This window comes from Hemiscyllium ocellatum, chromosome 6, assembly GCF_020745735.1.
Source record: "Hemiscyllium ocellatum isolate sHemOce1 chromosome 6, sHemOce1.pat.X.cur, whole genome shotgun sequence".
Classification (NCBI taxonomy): domain Eukaryota; kingdom Metazoa; phylum Chordata; class Chondrichthyes; order Orectolobiformes; family Hemiscylliidae; genus Hemiscyllium; species Hemiscyllium ocellatum.
In genome coordinates, this window is record NC_083406.1 from 125,775,773 (window position 1) to 125,794,469 (window position 18,697).

The following is an 18,697-nucleotide window of genomic DNA, read 5'->3' on the forward strand; positions in this document are numbered from 1 at the left end:
GGATCATATTGATTTGGCTTTTTTTGATTTGATTTTTTATTGTCACACTTATTGTTCTCCTTGCTAACCAGACAAATCATCCCTTACACAAGTACATCAGAGTAAAAGCACAAAATTGCAGAATATACTGTTACAGCTATAGAGAAGATGCAGAGAAAGATCAACTCTAATATATGATCAGTCCATTCAGAAGTCTGATAACAGCAGGTAGGATTCCTGAATGATAAGAGGTAAGAGTCACCACTACTGTCCCTGCTAACTGCATCTGCATCAATTGCACCCAACTCCTATTGATACTCCTATGTTTGCTATGACCCTTTGGTGAGGACTCAGACTGGATTGAGCATGCAAGAGAAGATCTAAGAGATGGGAGGAATTTAAGAAATGTGACAGACATTGCTGCTTTAGATCAACTGACCTCAATATCTCATCTCATGATCCCACTTGGAGTCCTAAACTTCACTCTGAGAAACCCTGCTCCAAAGGGACTATAACAACAGTAACATGGAGAGGAAAAGCAGCTGCAAAAACAGAATGTGAGGAAACCACAGCTCAGTGAAAATGCTGCACCCATAAACACAATGGGAACACAGGAATGTTCAAACAATGTATGCTGTTAGTGAGAGACAGAGAGAGAAACTGGTGTGCTGTCTCTGTACTGGTTATTCCCAAAGTGATGCACTCACTGTCTCCAATCTTACCTCTTAGGTGTAGACAGCTCATCACTCTCACAGTCAGGGACCGCACCCTTAGTGGAGGCGGTATAATTCATGTGTAGGGGCCTGGAGCAGACAACAGATTCCAAAACTAATAGTTCATATAATAAAACACCATCTGAATCATTACCCACAATTGCTTAAATAACATCCCTGAAATGAATTAAGTACTTTCATTTGACAAGGGCCACACTTGTATCTTAAATGTGTATTAATTCACTGAGGAGCAAAGAAACATTCTCAATGAAACTAACTTTAATGAGTTCCATGCTGTAGCTCTGTGAGCTCCTTTTTGGTGTAAGGCATGCAGTAGCTGCATTTTCTTTTTCACAACCAGCTTGAACCACTCTGGCTATTCTGGTCAATATGACTTCTGGTTTCTAGTTTTGTCACTGTCTAGAAGCCGTGGTCAGTCCCAATTCTTGCCCCTTCCACGTCACATTTGTCCATCGCAAATCTGTGGCTCCAGCCTCTGCCAACACAAGTCCAACCATCTGTTCAAAATGCCAGGCAAGTGTGTAGGTATTGTGCTGGGTCACTCGATTTTCTGTTACACGCCAGCTCCCAGTGGCTCTGTTTGATTCACTGGAAGTTGGAGCAAATCACTCAGTCTGGGCACATTAGAGTAAGTGAAAGAATTACTGCAAAGGTGACATTGGGACCAAGAAACTAACTCTGATCAGGAGAGCCAGTGTTGGTCTGACTCAGGGGGTCAGGGATAATGGAATTCTCCAAGTCCACTGGTACGATTTCAGCAATGCTGCTTTGGCTCACTGATGCAGGTAGATTCACATTTGATTTCTGCACAACCTCAGCAGCTTTTGCCTCATAGTCAGAAATTCTTCTTTGAACAATGGTTGGCATGAGCTGGACGTAGGCACTCATTAACCGATGGTTGGTGTGGATCAATTTACCAGCACAATTGTTGATGCAATTCTCCTAGAAAGAGAGGAAACATATTAAAGCTCATTCCATTCCATTGCATACCATCAACAAACTGTGCAATATTGCATAGACACCTAACAGCCCTGCACTGTCAGCGGGGTCAGTGCTGAGGGAGTGCCGCACTGTCGGAGGGTCAGTGCTGAGGGAGTGCCACACTGTCAGAGAGTCAGTGCTGAGGGAGTGTCGCACTGTCGGAGGGTCAGTGCTGAGTGAGTGCCGCACTGTTGACAGGATCAGCGTTGAGAGAGCACCGCACTATTGGAGGGTCAGTGCTGAGGGAGTGCTGCAGTGTTGGAAGGTCAGTGCTGAGGGAGTGTCGCACTGTTGACGGGATCAGTGCTGAGAGAGCATCGCACTATCGGAGGGTCAGTGCTGAGGGTGTACCGTGCTACCAGAGGGCAAGTGCTGAGGGAGCGCCACGCTGTAAAAGGGTCAGTACTGAGAGAGTGCCACATTGTCAAAGAGTAACTAGTAATTTGCCAGTATCTCTGCAATTTCCACTCTCCCTTCCCCTATGACATTTGGGTGTCTTTGGCTGGGCCCAGGATTTATTTCCTACCCCTATTTGCCACTTGAAAAGGTGGGGGTGAGCTGCTTTCTCGAACTGCTGCAGTCCCTGTGATGTAGGTAGACCCACAATGCCCTTAGGGAGGGAATTCCAGGATTTTAACCCAGTGACACTAAAGGAACGGCGATATATTTCTAAGTCAGGATAGTGAGTGGCTTGGAGGGAAACTTGAAGGTGGTAGTGTTCCCATGTATTTGCTACCCCTGTCCTTCTGGACGGAAATGGTCATGGTTTTAAAAGGTGCTGACTAAGGAAGTTTGGCAAATTTCTGCCGTGCATCTGATCTGGTGATTTCTCACTATCAACAGTGTCTTGAATACCATCTCCTTATTCATCTTAAATGCTTCTAGTGACTGAGATTCTGCCTCTGTCACCACTTCCTGGGCAACACCTGCTCCGTAGGGAAACACAGCTGCAAAGTATTCATCCATCACTGAGCTATGCCTCTTACTTCCAGGTGTAATAGCCCTTTTTGATCTCTGGTTAATCAAAGGATGAAAGATTATCGGGGGTTGAATAACGATCTGAGCCATGATACTGTCCAAATGACCCCTTGCTCCTGTAATGATGTTCACTGAATCAAAGAGGTCTGCAGCACAGAAAAGGCTCTTCAACCCATCAAGTCTGCGCCAGTCAAAAACAATCACCTAATTATTCTAATCCAGCACTTGACCCCTAGTCTTGTCTGCCTTGGCATCACAAGTGCACATCTAAATACTTAAGAGTCACAGAGTCAGAGAGATATACAGCATGGAAACAGACCCTTCGGTCCAACTCGTTCATGCCGTCCAAATATCAATAGACAGTAGGCGCAGAAGTAGGCCATTCTGCCCTTCGCACCTGCACCACCATTCAATATGATCATGGCTGATCATCCTTAATCAGTATCCTGTTCCTGCCTTTTCTCCATAACCCTTGATTCCACTATCCTCGAGAGCTCTATCCAACACTTTCTTAAAATGAATCCAGAGACTGGGTCTCCACTGCCCTCTGGGGCAGAGCATTCCACACAGCCACCACTCTCTGGGTGAAGAAGTTTCTCCTCATCTCTGTCCTAAATGGTCTACCCCGTATTTTTAAGCTGTGTCCTCTGGTTCGGCACTCACCCATCAGCGGAAACATGTTTCCTGCTGCCAGAGTGTCCAATCCTTTCATAATCTTATATGTCTCAATCAGATCCCCTCTCAGTCTTCTAAACTCAAGGGTATACAAGCCCAGTCGCTCCAGTCTTTCAGCGTAAGATAGTCCCGCCATTCCAGGAATTGACCGCGTGAACCTACGCTGCACTCCCTCAATAGCCAGAAAGTCTTTCCTCAAATTTGGAGACCAGAGCTGCACATAATACTCCAGGTGTGGTCTCACCAGGGCCCTGTACAGCTGCAGACGAACCTCTTTGCTTCTATATGTGTTGCTGGTCAAAGCACAGCAGGTTGGGCAGCATCTCAGGAATAGAGAATTCGACGTTTCGAGCATAAGCCCTTCATCAGGAATAAGAGAGAGAGAGCCAAGCAGGCTGAGATAAAAGGTAGGGAGGAGGGACTAGGGGGAGGGGCGATGGAGGTGGGATAGGTGGAAGGAGGTCAAGGTGAGGGTGATAGGCCGGAGTGGGGTGGGGGCGGAGAGGTCAGGAAGAGGATTGCAGGTTAGGAGGGCGGTGCTGAGTTGAGGGAACCGACTGAGACAAGGTGGGGGGAGGGGAAATGAGGAAGCTGGAGAAATCTGAATTCATACCTTGTGGTTGGAGGGTTCCCAGGCGGAAGATGAGGCGCTCCTCCTCCAGCCGTCGTGTAGTTGTGTTCTGCCGGTGGAGGAGTCCAAGGACCTGCATGTCCTCGGTGGAGTGGGAGGGGGAGTTAAAGTGTTGGGCCACGGGGTGATTGGGTTGGTTGGTTCGGGCGGCCCAGAGGTGTTCTCTGAAGCGTTCCGCAAGTAAGCGGCCTGTCTCACCAATATAGAGGAGGCCACATCGGGTGCAGCGGATGCAATAGATGATGTGTGTGGAGGTACAGGTGAACTTGTGGCGGATATGGAAGGATCCCTTGGGGCCTTGGAGGGAAGTGAGTGTGGAGGTGTGGGCGCAAGTTTTACATTTCCTGCGGTTGCAGGGGAAGGTGCCGGGGGTGGAGGTTGGGTTGGTGGGGGGTGTGGATCTGACAAGGGAGTCACGAAGGGAGTGGTCCTTGCGGAACGCTGATAGGGGAGGGGAGGGAAATATATCCTTGGTGGTGGGGTCCGTTTGGAGGTGGCGGAAATGGCGGCGGATAATACGTTGTATGCGCAGGTTGGTGGGGTGGTAGGTGAGAACCAGTGGGGTTCTGTCTTGGTGGCGGTTGGAGGAGCGGGGCTCAAGGGCGGAGGAGCGGGAAGTGGAGGAGATGCGGTGGAGGGCATCGTCGATCACGTCTGGGGGGAATCTGCGGTCCTTGAAGAAGGAGGCCATCTGGGTTGTGCGGTGTTGGAATTGGTCCTCCTGGGAGCAGATGCGGCGGAGACGAAGGAATTGGGAATATGGGATGGCGTTTTTACAGGGGGCAGGGTGGGAGGAGGTGTAGTCCAGGTAGCTGTGGGAGTCAGTCGGTTTATAATAGATGTCTGTGTTGAGTCGGTCGCCCGAGATAGAAATGGAAAGGTCTAGGAAGGGGAGGGAGGAGTCTGAGACAGTCCAGGTGAATTTCAGGTCGGGATGGAAGGTGTTAGTAAAGTTGATGAACTGTTCAACCTCCTCGTGGGAGCACGAGGCAGCGCCGATACAGTCATCGATGTAGCGGAGGAAAAGGTGGGGGGTGGTGCCAGTGTAGTTGCGGAAGATGGACTGTTCCACATATCCTACGAAGAGGCAGGCATAGCTGGGGCCCATGCGGGTGCCCATGGCAACTCCTTTAGTTTGGAGGAAGTGGGAGGATTGAAAAGAGAAGTTATTCAGGGTGAGGACCAGTTCAGTCAGTCGAAGGAGGGTGTCAGTGGAAGGGTACTGGTTAGTGCGGCGGGAAAGGAAGAAGCGGAGGGCTTTGAGTCCTTCGTGATGGGGGATGGAGGTGTACAGGGACTGGATGTCCATAGTGAAAATAAGGCGTTGGGGACCGGGGAAGCGAAAATCCTGGAGGAGGTGGAGGGCGTGGGTGGTGTCCCGAACGTAGGTGGGGAGTTCTTGGACTAAAGGGGACAGGACCGTGTCGAGGTATTGGGAGATGAGTTCGGTGGGGCAGGAGCAGGCTGAGACAATGGGTCGGCCGGGGCAGGCAGGTTTGTGGATTTTGGGCAGGAGGTAGAAACGGGCGGTGCGGGGTTGTGGGACTATGAGGTTGGAGGCGGTGGATGGGAGATCCCCTGAGGTGATGAGGTCCTGGATGGTCTGGGAGATGATGGTTTGGTGGTGGGAGGTGGGGTCGTGGTCAAGGGGGCGATAAGAGGAGGCGTCCGCGAGCTGGCGTTTGGCTTCAGCGGTGTACAGGTCAGTGCGCCAAACGCCAGCTCGCGGACGCCTCCTCTTATCGCCCCCTTGACCACGACCCCACCTCCCACCACCAAACCATCATCTCCCAGACCATCCAGGACCTCATCACCTCAGGGGATCTCCCATCCACCGCCTCCAACCTCATAGTCCCACAACCCCGCACCGCCCGTTTCTACCTCCTGCCCAAAATCCACAAACCTGCCTGCCCCGGCCGACCCATTGTCTCAGCCTGCTCCTGCCCCACCGAACTCATCTCCCAATACCTCGACACGGTCCTGTCCCCTTTAGTCCAAGAACTCCCCACCTACGTTCGGGACACCACCCACGCCCTCCACCTCCTCCAGGATTTTCGCTTCCCCGGTCCCCAACGCCTTATTTTCACTATGGACATCCAGTCCCTGTACACCTCCATCCCCCATCACGAAGGACTCAAAGCCCTCCGCTTCTTCCTTTCCCGCCGCACTAACCAGTACCCTTCCACTGACACCCTCCTTCGACTGACTGAACTGGTCCTCACCCTGAATAACTTCTCTTTTCAATCCTCCCACTTCCTCCAAACTAAAGGAGTTGCCATGGGCACCCGCATGGGCCCCAGCTATGCCTGCCTCTTCGTAGGATATGTGGAACAGTCCATCTTCCGCAACTACACTGGCACCACCCCCCACCTTTTCCTCCGCTACATCGATGACTGTATCGGCGCTGCCTCGTGCTCCCACGAGGAGGTTGAACAGTTCATCAACTTTACTAACACCTTCCATCCCGACCTGAAATTCACCTGGACTGTCTCAGACTCCTCCCTCCCCTTCCTAGACCTTTCCATTTCTATCTCGGGCGACCGACTCAACACAGACATCTATTATAAACCGACTGACTCCCACAGCTACCTGGACTACACCTCCTCCCACCCTGCCCCCTGTAAAAACGCCATCCCATATTCCCAATTCCTTCGTCTCCGCCGCATCTGCTCCCAGGAGGACCAATTCCAACACCGCACAACCCAGATGGCCTCCTTCTTCAAGGACCGCAGATTCCCCCCAGACGTGATCGACGATGCCCTCCACCGCATCTCCTCCACTTCCCGCTCCTCCGCCCTTGAGCCCCGCTCCTCCAACCGCCACCAAGACAGAACCCCACTGGTTCTCACCTACCACCCCACCAACCTGCGCATACAACGTATTATCCGCCGCCATTTCCGCCACCTCCAAACGGACCCCACCACCAAGGATATATTTCCCTCCCCTCCCCGATCAGCGTTCCGCAAGGACCACTCCCTTCGTGACTCCCTTGTCAGATCCACACCCCCCACCAACCCAACCTCCACCCCCGGCACCTTCCCCTGCAACCGCAGGAAATGTAAAACTTGCGCCCACACCTCCACACTCACTTCCCTCCAAGGCCCCAAGGGATCCTTCCATATCCGCCACAAGTTCACCTGTACCTCCACACACATCATCTATTGCATCCGCTGCACCCGATGTGGCCTCCTCTATATTGGTGAGACAGGCCGCTTACTTGCGGAACGCTTCAGAGAACACCTCTGGGCCGCCCGAACCAACCAACCCAATCACCCCGTGGCCCAACACTTTAACTCCCCCTCCCACTCCACCGAGGACATGCAGGTCCTTGGACTCCTCCACCGGCAGAACACAACTACACGACGGCTGGAGGAGGAGCGCCTCATCTTCCGCCTGGGAACCCTCCAACCACAAGGTATGAATTCAGATTTCTCCAGCTTCCTCATTTCCCCTCCCCCCACCTTGTCTCAGTCGGTTCCCTCAACTCAGCACCGCCCTCCTAACCTGCAATCCTCTTCCTGACCTCTCCGCCCCCACCCCACTCCGGCCTATCACCCACACCTTGACCTCCATCCACCAATCCCACCTCCATCGCCCCTCCCCCTAGTCCCTCCTCCCTACCTTTTATCTCAGCCTGCTTGGCTCTCTCTCTCTTATTCCTGATGAAGGGCTTATGCTCGAAACGTCGAATTCTCTATTCCTGAGATGCTGCCCAACCTGCTGTGCTTTGACCAGCAACACATTTGCAGCTGTGATCTCCAGCATCTGCAGACCTCATTTTTTACTCTTTGCTTCTATACTCAATCCCTCTTGTTATGAAGGCGAGCATGCTATTAGCCTTCTTCACTACCTGCTGTACCTGCATGCTTACCTTCATTGACTGGTGTACAAGAACACCCAGATCTCTCTGTACTGCCCCTTTACCTAAATTAATTCCATTGAGATAGCAATCTGCCTTCCTGTTCTTGTTACCAAAGTGGATAACCATACATTTATCCACATTAAACTGCATCTGCCATGCATCTGCCCACTCACCTAACTTGTCCAGGTCACCCTGTAATCTCCTAACATCCTCATCACATTTCACCCTGCCACCCAGCTTAGTATCATCAGCAAATTTGCTAATGTTATTGCTGATACCATCTTCTATATCATTAATATATATTGTAAAAAGCTGCGGTCCCAGCACTGATCCTTGCGATACCCCACGGGTCACTGCCTGCCATTCCGAAATGGAGCTGTTTATCACTACTCTAACCCAATCTAGTCCCACCTGCCAGCACCCGGCCCATATCCCTCCAAGCCCTTCCTATTCATATACCCATCCAGATGCCTTTTAAATGTTGCAATTGTACTAGCTTCCACCACTTCCTCTGGCAGCTCATTCCACACCCACACACACACACACCATCCATTGCATGAAATGTTATGTAGGTTTCTGTCTTTTCCACCCTTACAGGCATTGTTCCAGATTCCCATCATCCTCTGGGTGATAATGTTTTTCCTCACATCCACTAAAGCTTCTGGCCCTTCCCTTAAATCTACACATCTGCTTATTGATACTTCCATCAAAGGGAGAGGTTTCTTCCTGTCTACTGTATCTATGGCCCTCATTATTTTAAACATCGCAATCATGTCCCTTCTCAGTATCCTCTGCTCTAAGGAAATCAACCCCAATATATCTAATCTCTTTTTGATGTGGAGGTGCCAGTGTTGGACTTGGATGGATAAAGTCAAAAATAACATGACACTGGGTTATAGTACAATAGGTTTATTTGAAACCGCATGCTTTCAGAGCGAAGCTCCTTCTTCAGATGTTAGTGAACTCCAACAGAAAACTTTGAGGAGAAAGTGAAGACTGCAGATGCTGGAGATCAGAGCTGAAAATGTGTTGCTGGAAAAGCGCAGCAGGTCAGGCAGCATCCAAGGAACAGGAGAATCGACGTTTGGGGAATAAGCCCTTCATCAGGAAGCCCTCCTGAAGAAGGGCTTATGCCCGAAACGTCGAATCTCCTGCTCCTTGGATGCTGCCTGACTTGCTGCGCTTTTCCAGCAACACATTTTCAGCTCCAACAGAAAACTCACTGGCACCTGAAGGAGCAGAGCTCTGAAAGCTTGTGTTTCATCTCTTTTCATAACTGAAACTCTCCAGTCCAGGCAACGTCCTGGTAAAATCTTCTCTGTACCCTCTCCAGTGCTGTCACATCCTTCTGATAATGTCGGTCATCCTGGGGCTTACCTCAGTCAATGTGATGTTCCTGTAGTTGAGGTTGGTCACACACTTGTTGAAGCAGGTTTCTGTCATTTTGTTATAGACTAACAGGAAGTCCCGCAGCTGGAACACACAGAGAGAGAACAGATTAAGATCGGAGCTGAGCAGAAACAAACCCACACACACATTCCCCTGTATATTTCACTGAGTGAGTGTTTGATGGGGGGGGAGGGAGGAAGGGGGTGGGGGGTGATAGGTGGTGGGGTGGGGGGGGGTGTGTGTGTGGGGGGTGGGGGTGGGGGTGGGGGTGGGGGGGTGTGGGGGGGTGTGGGAGGGTGGGGGGTGTGCGTGGTGTGCGTGGGGGGTGTGGGGGGGTGTGGGGGGGGTGTGGGTGGGGGGGGGTGTGGGTGTGTGGGTGTGCGGGTGGGGGGGTGTGGGGGGGTGTGGGTGGGGGGGCTGTGGGTGTGGGGGTGTGGGTGTGGGGGTGTGTGGGTGTGCGGGGTGGGGTGTGGGGGGGTGTGGGTGGGGGTGGGGGGGGGTGGGGGGGTGGGGGTGTGTGGGGGGGGGGGGGGTGTGGGTGGGGGTGGGGGTGGGGGGGTGTGGGAGGGTGGGGGGTGTGCGTGGGGGTGGGGGTGGGGGGGTGTGGGAGGGTGGGGGGGTGTGTGTGGGGGGTGTGGGTGGGGGGGTGTGTGTGGGGGGGTGTGGGTGGGGGGGGTGTGGGTGTGTGGGTGTGGGGGTGGGGTGTGGGGGGGTGTGGGTGGGGGGGTGTGGGGGTGTGTGGGTGTGCGGGTGGGGTGTGGGGGGGTGTGGGTGTGGGGGGGTGTGGGTGGGGGGGGGTGGGTGGGGGGTGTGGGTGGGGGGGTGTGGGTGGGGGGGGTGGGGGGGTGTGGGTGTGTGGGTGTGGGGGTGGGGGGGTGTGGGTGTGGGTGGGGTGGGTGTGGGTGTGGGGGGTGGGGGGGGTGGGTGTGGGGGGTGGGGGTGGGGGGTGGGGGTGGGTGTGGGGGGGTGGGGGTGGGGGTGGGGGGGTGGGGGGGGGGGGGGGGGTGGGGGGGGGGGGGGGGGTGGGGGGGGGGGGGTGGGGGGGTGGGGGGGGGGGGGGGGTGGGGGGGGGGGGGGGTGGGGGGGTGGGGGGGGGGTGGGGGTGGGGGGGGGGGGGGGGGGTGGGGGTGGGGGTGGGGGGGGGTGGGTGTCCCTCACGTTGCGGATCTCCGGTTCCATTCTGTCTCTGTGACCTTTCCCGAGCGGTGGCTTCCGGTGACCCGCCCCATTGTGTCGTCACTTCCTGGCAGCGGCGGCTCCTCCCCCCCGGGCCCCCAGAGAGGGATCCCCTCCCCCCGCCCTCACCGCCACAGAGCGACCGCCTCGGTAAGAGATAGGGGAGGGGAGGGGAGGGGCAGGACAAGTGAGCCGCACCCCCACCCCATACCGCTGTGGTTTGTTATCGGTGGGTGTCTGGGTCTGTGTCTGGCTGTGGGGGTGTGGGTCTGGGTCTGGGTCAGGGTCTGTCTCTGTGTCTGCGTCTGTGTGGGTCAGGGTGTGGGTCTGGGTGTGTGTCTGTGTGGGTCAGGGTCTGGGTCAGGGTCTGTCTCTGTGGGTCAGGGTGAGGGTCTGTGTGTGGGTCAGGGTGTGGGTCTGGGTCTGGGTCAGGGTCTGTCTCTGTGTGTGGGTCAGGGTGAGGGTCTGTGTGTGGGTCAGGGTGTGGGTCTGGGTCTGGGTCAGGGTCTGTCTCTGTGTGTGGGTCAGGGTGAGGGTCTGTGTGTGGGTCAGGGTGTGGGTCTGGGTCAGGGTCAGGGTCTGTCTCTGTGTGTGGGTCAGGGTGAGGGTCTGTGTGGGGAGTGCCCATCATACTCAGGAGGGGGTGGTGGTGTTGTCAGTCTCTGTTGGTGAGTGTCACTCACCACGTTGTCTTACCCACTGCCAGTGCGACCACCTCCTCCATACTGCTCCCACGGTGGTGATCCTCTTTCTGCTGTGGTTTGCATTGATGATGTTTCTGACTGTAGCTTGTATTTGGCGACTAATTCTGCCCCTGACCTTGTCAACATCACTGGATGCCTCACCTGCATACATGAACTAAAACTGCAGACACCTCAAACAGCAGAGACCAGCACAACAAGCTGAGTATTGCTTGGATCAGGCTGTGTAACAGATAGCTCCCTCTGTGACATACAGATTTCCTACAGCCTGTTTTGTGTGCTGCCTCTGCCTCCTCCCTCCTTGTCTCTGTCACCTCCTCAGGCCCCTGCACACACAGCTGGTCCCTCCTCCTTTCACCCCATTTGTGGGTATTCCTTTAGCCCTTTTTAACCCCACTCCTCTGGTAACAGTTGTGTATGTGTCTGGATAACAGGAATGCAGTTTGTTAACATCAGAAGTCCTCATTGTTTATTCACGGTAAGGACCACTAACTGTTACTATTTATTCAGACTAATACTGGGAAAATATTAAGTACTGCATGAAACTTGGTAAGTAGAAACAGGAGCAGACCCTTTGAGCTTGCTCCACCATTCAATATGATTATGGCTGATCCTGTCTGCCCTAGAAGGCAGTGGAGGCCAAGTCTCTGGATACTTTCAAGAGATGGATAGAGCTCTTAAAAACAGTGGAATCAAGGGTTATGGGGCTAAGGCAGGGACAGGATGTTGATTGTGGATGATCAGCCATGATCATCATGAATGATGGTGCTGGCTTGTAGGGCAGAATGGCCTACTCCTGCACCTATTGTCCATCTCAATACCAATTTCCTGCTTTCTCTCCATACACCCTAATGCCTTTAATATTTAAAAAAATTATCAACTTTTTAAAAAATATACTCTGACCCAACCTCACCAGTCACAGAATTCCAGAAGATCACTGTTATGAGTGAAAAAATGTTTTTGGTCTCTATCCTATCATGGGTTTAGAACATAGAACATAGACTAATACAGTGCAGAATAGGCCCTTCAGCCTTTGATGTTGCACTGACCTGTGAACTAATCTAAGCCCATCCCCCAACACTATCCCATCATCATCCATGTACTTATCCAAGGATTGTTTAAATGCCCCTAATGTGGCTGAGTTAACTACATTGACAGGCAGGGCTTTGTGGCCTCTTGTTCCAGACTCCCCACTCAGCGGAAATATCCTCCCACACCTAGATCCCCCATATCTTTCTAATCTCAAGTGAGTATAGGCCTGCTCGAACCAAGCTCTCCTTACTAACCATTTCATTCTGTTGTGGGTTTTATACCTGCTTAATCTGTAATCATGTACATTCTACCTCAGAGCCCACAGCAGATGGGGACAATGGGTGTATCCATCTTCAAAACCTCCAAGTCATCTTGGAAAATCCGTCTATATACCCTCCCCCCAAATAGAAGATAAGTAGGAAGGGTTTATAGGCCAAATGCTGGCAAATGGGACTAGATTTATTTAGGATATCTGGTCAGCATTGATGAGTTGGACTGGAGGGTCTGTTTCCATGCTGTACATCTCTATGACTCTATGACAATGAGGACAGTCCCGGCATCCCCAGTATCATCTCAGTGAACCTTTGCTGTGCTCCCTCTATGGCAAGTATAACCTTTCTTAGATAGGGAGACCAAAACTGCACAGACTGCTCCAAGTATGAGTCAAAAATTATGGTACTAGAAAAGCATAGCCAGCCAGGCAGTCTCCAAGGAGCAGGCGAGTTGGCGGTTCGAGTATTATCCCTTCAGCAGAAATGTTCCTGATGAAGCACTTATGATCGAAACATCAAGTCTCCCGCTCCTCGAATACTGCCTGACTGGCTGTGCTTTTCCAGCACCACAGGTTTTGACTCCAGCAAACAAAATCCTAACTAATTTAACCTTTTGTCCTACAACCATCCCATTGCTGCACCCCCTCTATAACAGGAATATCCTTCCTCAAAACTGCACACAGTATTCCAGGTGTGGTCTCACCAAGGTACTGTATAATTGCAGCAAGTCATTTGTGCTCCTGTACTCAAATCCTCTCGCTATGAAAGCCAATATACCATTTGCCTTCTTCACTGCCTGCTGCACCTGCATGCGTACCTTCAGTGTATGATGACACCCAAGTCATGTTCCACACTCTCAATTTATATCCATTCAAATAATAATCTGCCTTCCTGTTTTTGCTCCCAAAGTGGATAACCTCACATTACCAAATTATACAGCATCTACCATGCATTTGTCCACTCACTCAGCTTGTCCAAATCACACTGCTGCATCTCTGCACTCACCCACCCAGCTGTGTCACGTACACTAATATCTGACTGTCACTGTCTGCCGCTCAGAAAAAGACCCATTTATCCCTACTCTTTGTTTCCTGTCTGCCATCATCGGTGGGGAGAAAAACAGAGTTAATGTTTCGAGTCCAGTATGATTCTTCTTCAAAACTGAAAGGGGCTGGGAAAGTTTTTCTCATCAACCTGTTTAGAGATGTTATTGCACACCTCTGGAGCAGGTGAGAATTGAACCTGGACCTTCTGGTTTGGGGATAAGGATTTTACCAATGAATCATAAGAGAGCTCCTAAAATGTTGGTTTAAATGGGATGGTTGTACCCCAACAGACTGATGTCCTCATGGACAGATTCATTTATGTAGCGTACACGAATAGACAAAAGGAAGAAAGTGGGAGTGTTGGACATTGGGTAGCTATGATGTTCAGAGAAGATATTGTGGTATTAGAGAGGGGCAAGGTCCAGCTACAGGAGTTAATTTATATACCTTCAAATGAACAGAGAGAGAGTGAAACAAATCTGCAGGGAAATTACATGGGATAAAGTGATATTCCTTTTGGACTTGAGCTACACAAATATAATTTGGAATAATATTAGAGTAAATGAGTATGAGGGAGATGAATTTCTGAAATGTGTTCAGGAGAACTTCGCTGATCAGCCTGTTCTTGGTCTAGTGAAAAACAAGGCTGAATCTCGGTGCTGGGGAATCTGTGGGGAAGCCGTTGATTGAGTGCTCATTGTGTCCTTAAATTCAGGTTAGTAATGGAAAGAGTAAGAGGGGATAAAGCCAGTGTAAAGACTATTGATGGTCTTATATGACAAATAAAATAAGGGTGTAATTCTAAAGGTGGCCTTGGAGCAGAGGGACATTGATGTGTAAGTGCACAAATCGTTGGAAGTGGCAGGCCAGGTGGAGAAAGCACCTGTACGTGCATAATTAAAGTATACAGTTTTCTCTGCTTTATTATTTTGGGTATAGCGTACACGAGCAAGGTAGTGATATTGAACTTGGGCAAGACCTTTGTTAGCCCTCAGCTGGAGTATTGTGTACAGCTGTGGGCCCCACATTATGGCAAAGGTGTGAACCCATTTGTGAGAGTGCAGAAGTGATTTATAAGAATGGTTCCAAGAATAAGAAACTTCAATGATGAGGAGAGATTGAAGAAATTGGAATTGTTCTTTTTGGAGTGAAGATGACTAAGAGGAGATGCGGCAAAGGTTTTCAAAACCATGAGGGAACTGGACAGAGCAGGTAGAGAGAAGTAGTTCCCATTCATAAAATAATCCAGAAGCAAAAGGCGCGGATATAAAGTGATTTGCAAAAGAAGTAAATGTGAGGTGAGAAAAATCTTATTCACACAATGAGTGGTTGGGGTCTGGAATGCACTACCTGGAAATGTGAGCGCTTTTGCCCGAAACATCGATTTTTCCTGCTTCTCGGATGCTGCCTGACCTGCTGTGCTTTTCCAGCTCCACTCTAATCTAGACTCTGATTTCCAGCATCTGCAGTCCTCACTTTTGCCCACCTGGAAATGTGATGGAGACAGGTTCAAATGAGGCATTCAAGAGGGCACTGCATGATTATTGGTTAGAAGTAGTGTGCAAGGTTGTGGGGGGGAAAAGCAGCAGATTGCAACTAGGCAAAGATTTCCTTTGAAGAGCTGGTACTGGCATGTACAGCTTTATTACATTTTTCTCAGGCTAAGGGCTTCCACGTCTTTCTGTCTGATCAGGGAATTATTCCCTCCAATCATTCAAAACCTGTACATTGATCGATAGGTAACACCCAAGAGTCCCGAGGAGGTGTTAACAATTGCTGAGTCAATGGCAGATCTGCACTTTAGAAATCTACAGGACAGATGCAGTCACGAATGCAGTGCATTTTGTGTTGCTGTTTCTTTTATTAAGGTTTCACTCTCTCCTGCTGCCCATGTCGAATTCTCGTTTACCCACTCTGTTCTCTGACCCATGTTGATTTCCAAATCAAAAGCACCTGAATTTCAAAGTTCTCGCTATAGTGTCAGAGTATGGAAAGATGCTGTTTGGACCATCATGTTCATGTAGATCATCAAGGGCATTTGTAGAAATTCGAGATGTGGGCGTCACTGGTTAGGTCAGCGTTTGTTGCTCATCCCTAATTGCCCAGAGGGCAGTTAAAACTCAACCACATTGCTGTGGGTCTGGAGTCACATGTAAACCAGGTAAGGGTGGCAGATTTTTTTTCTCAAAGGACATTGATCAACCTGATGAGATTGTACCAGCCAATGGGCAACGGTTATATGGATTTCATTAGACCAGCTTTTTATTGAATTCAACTTTCGCCATCTGCTATGGTGGGATTTGAACTTACCTCCTCAGTATTAGTCTGGGGTTCTGTGCCCGTGACATTACCCCAGCACCACCGAGCAACTCTTAACCCAGCTTCCAGCACTAGTCCTGAAACCTGGTATGCTCTGGCACTTCAAGTGATCATCTAAATATTTCCGAAATGGTTTTCCATCTCTACCACCCTTTTAGACAGCGAGTTCCGGATACCCACCAGCCTTTGGGTGAAACACTTCACACATAAATATCACGTATGCCTCCTGTACTTCATCTGCATAACTAATGCAGCATAATGTGAGTAAATATGTGGTTATCCACTTTGGGAGCAAAAACCAGGAAGGCAGATTATTAACCGAATGGTTATACGTTGGAAAGTGGAAGGTGCAATGAGACCTAGGTGTCCTTGTACACCAATCACTGGAAGTGTGCAGCAGGCAGCGTGAAGGTGAATGCTATGTTGGCCTTCTTAACAAGAGAATTCAAGCGCAGGCACAGGGATGTCTTGCTGCAATTGTGCAGGGCCTTGGTGAGACCACATCTGGAATATTGTGTGCAGTTTTGGTCTCCTTATCTGAGGAGGGAGGTCCAGACTATAGAGAGACTGCAACAAATGTTTGCCAGAATTGATTCCTGAGATGTATGAAGAGAGACTAGATCCGTTAGGATTATATTAACCAGAGTTTAGAAGAATGATGGGGATCTCATAGAAACCTATAAAATTCTTACAAGACTAGACAGGGTGGATGGAGGAATAATGTTCCACGTGGTGGTGAGCCCAGAACCAGGGGTCACAGTTTATGAATTGGTGATGATGAGAAGTGTCTTCCCTGAGATGAACCTGTGGAATTCTCTACCACAGAAAGTGGCTGAGACCAAATATTGAATGTTTTCAAGGAGGAGTTACATGTGGTTCTGAGGGCTGGAAGGGTCAAAGTGTATGAGGGAGAAAGTGGGATCTGGGCACTATAAAGGTTTTTTTTCTTTTTTTCTTTTTTGGCGGAACTGTGAGTTAATGTTAGAATGAGTTGAATTTTGAATAGCTATATGTTTTAACAATCAGGCATGGATTTTGAACAGAGGAGTTTCTCGTCAAAAGGAGAAAAGTAGCTTACATAAGGTGGAAGAAGAGGGAAATCAGGAGGGCAAAACGGGGACATGAGATAGCTTTGGCATATAGAATTAAGGAGAATCCAAAGGGTTTTTATAAATATATTAAGGACAAAAGGGTAACTAGGGAGAGAATAAGGCCCCTCAAAGATCAGCAAGGCGGCCTTTGTGTGGCGCTACAGAAAATGGGGGAGATACTAAATGAATATTTTGCATCAGTATTTACTGTGGAACAGGATATGGAAGATATAGACTGTAGGGAAATAAATGGTGACACCTTGCAAAATGTCCAGATTACAGAGGAGGAAGTGCTGGATGCTTTGAAACGATTGAAGGTGGCTAAATCCCCAGGACCTGATCAGGTGTACCCGAGAACTCTGTGGGAAGCTAGAGAAGTGATTACTGGGCCTCTTGCTGAGATACTTGTATCATCGATAGTCACAGGTGAGGTGCCAGAAGACTGGAGGTTGGCAAACGTGGTGCCACTGTTTAAGAAGGGCGGTAAAGACAAGCCAGGGAACTATAGACTAGTGAGCCTGAACTCGGTGGTGGGCAAGTTGTTGGAGGGAATCCTGAGGGACAGGATGTACATGTATTTGGAAAGGCAAGGACTGATTCGGGATAGTCAACATGGCTTTGTGCATGGGAATTTATGTCTCACAAACTTGATTGAAGTCTTTGAAGAAATAACAAAGAAGATTGATGAGGGCAGAGCAGTAGATGTGATCTATATGGACTTCAGTAAGGCGTTCGACAAGGTTCCCCATGGGAGACTGATTAGCAAGGTTAGATCTCATGGAATACAGGGAGAGCTAGCCATTTGGATACAGAACTGGCTCAAAGGTAGAAGGCAGAGGGTGGTGGTGGAGGGTTGTTTTTCAGACTGGAGGCCTGTGACCAGTGGAGTGCCACAAGGATCGGTGCTGGGCCCTCTACTTTTTGTCATTTACATAAATGATTTGGATGCGAGCATAAGAAGTACAGTTAGTAAGTTTGCAGATGACACCAAAATTGGAGGTGTAGTGGACAGCGAAGAGGGTTACCTCAGATTACAACAGAATCTGGACCAGATGGGCCAATGGGCTGAGAAGTGGCAGATGGAGTTTAATTCAGATAAATGTGAGGTGCTGCATTTTGGGAAAGCAAATCGTAGAAGGACTTATACACTTAATGGTAAGGTCCCAGGGAGTGTTGCTGAACAAAGAGACCTTGGAGTGCCGGTTCATAGCTCCTTTAAAGTGGAGTTGCAGGTAGATAGAATAGTGAAGGCGGCGTTTGGTATGCTTTCCTTTATTGGTCAGAGTATTGAGTACAGGAGTTGGGAGGTCATGTTGTGGCTGTACAGGACGTTGGTTAGGCCACTGTTGGAATATTGCGTGCATTTCTGGTCTCCTTCCTATCGGAAAGATGTTGTGAAACTTGAAAGGGTTCAGAAAAGATTTACAAGGATGTTGCCAGGGTTGGAGGATCTGAGCTACAGGGAGAGGCTGAACAGGCTGGGGCAGTTTTCCCTGGAGCATCGGAGACTGAGGGGTGACCTTATAGAGGTTTACAAAATTATGAGGGGCGGAGATAGGATAAATAGACAAAGTCTTTTCCCTGGGGTCGGGTGTCCAGAACTAGAGGACATAGGTTTAGGGTGAGAGGGGAAAGATATGAAAGAGACCTAAGGGGCAACTTTTTCACACAGAGGGTGGTACGTGTTTGGAATGAGCTGCCAGAGGAAGTGGTGGAGGCTGGTACAATTACAACATTTAAGAGGCATTTGGATGGGTATATGAATAGGAAGAGTTTGGAGGAATATGGGCCAGGTGCTGGCAGGTAGGACTAAATTGGGTTAGGATATCTG

The 18,697-nt window shown here is 50.0% G+C and overlaps 2 protein-coding genes across 4 annotated transcripts in view; one reads left to right on the top strand and one right to left on the bottom strand.

Annotated features, from left to right (window-relative positions):
- Nucleotides 1-953: 953 nt before the first annotated feature.
- Nucleotides 954-11,274, bottom strand: timm10b (translocase of inner mitochondrial membrane 10 homolog B (yeast)). Of its 2 annotated transcripts, none has more exons than XM_060826416.1 (3): nt 11,102-11,274; nt 9,218-9,313; nt 954-1,655 (listed from the first exon to the last, which is right to left on the bottom strand). In XM_060826416.1, exons 1-3 carry the CDS (start codon nt 11,258-11,260, stop codon nt 1,386-1,388), a joined length of 525 nt encoding a protein of 174 aa, XP_060682399.1. In that variant the 5' UTR covers nt 11,261-11,274; the 3' UTR covers nt 954-1,385. The 2 variants fall into 2 exon arrangements, with proteins under 2 accessions (XP_060682399.1, XP_060682400.1); XM_060826417.1 differs by lacking the exon at nt 11,102-11,274 and adding an exon at nt 10,388-10,458.
- LOC132816599 (arfaptin-2-like) overlaps nt 10,503-18,697 on the top strand; it is a 44,900-nt gene continuing 36,705 nt past the window's right edge. Inside the window, exon 1 of one of the 2 annotated variants that reach the window (XM_060826410.1) lies at nt 10,503-10,555. The gene's annotated coding sequence lies outside the window, so the exon portion shown is untranslated. The other variant, XM_060826411.1, reaches the window with a different exon arrangement.

What these genes read in the sequence shown, in the direction of transcription:
- timm10b (XM_060826416.1), bottom strand. Translation starts at nt 11,260, where the DNA reads ATGTATGCAGGTGAGGCATCCAGTGATGTTGACAAGGTCAGGGGCAGA. An exon ending in GGTGGTCGCACTGGCAGTGG is followed by an intron (nt 9,314 to 11,101) that starts GTAAGACAACGT and finishes TGTGTGTTCCAG; the next exon opens with CTGCGGGACTTCCTGTTAGT. An exon ending in GGAACATCACATTGACTGAG is followed by an intron (nt 1,656 to 9,217) that starts GTAAGCCCCAGG and finishes CTCTCTTTCTAG; the next exon opens with GAGAATTGCATCAACAATTG.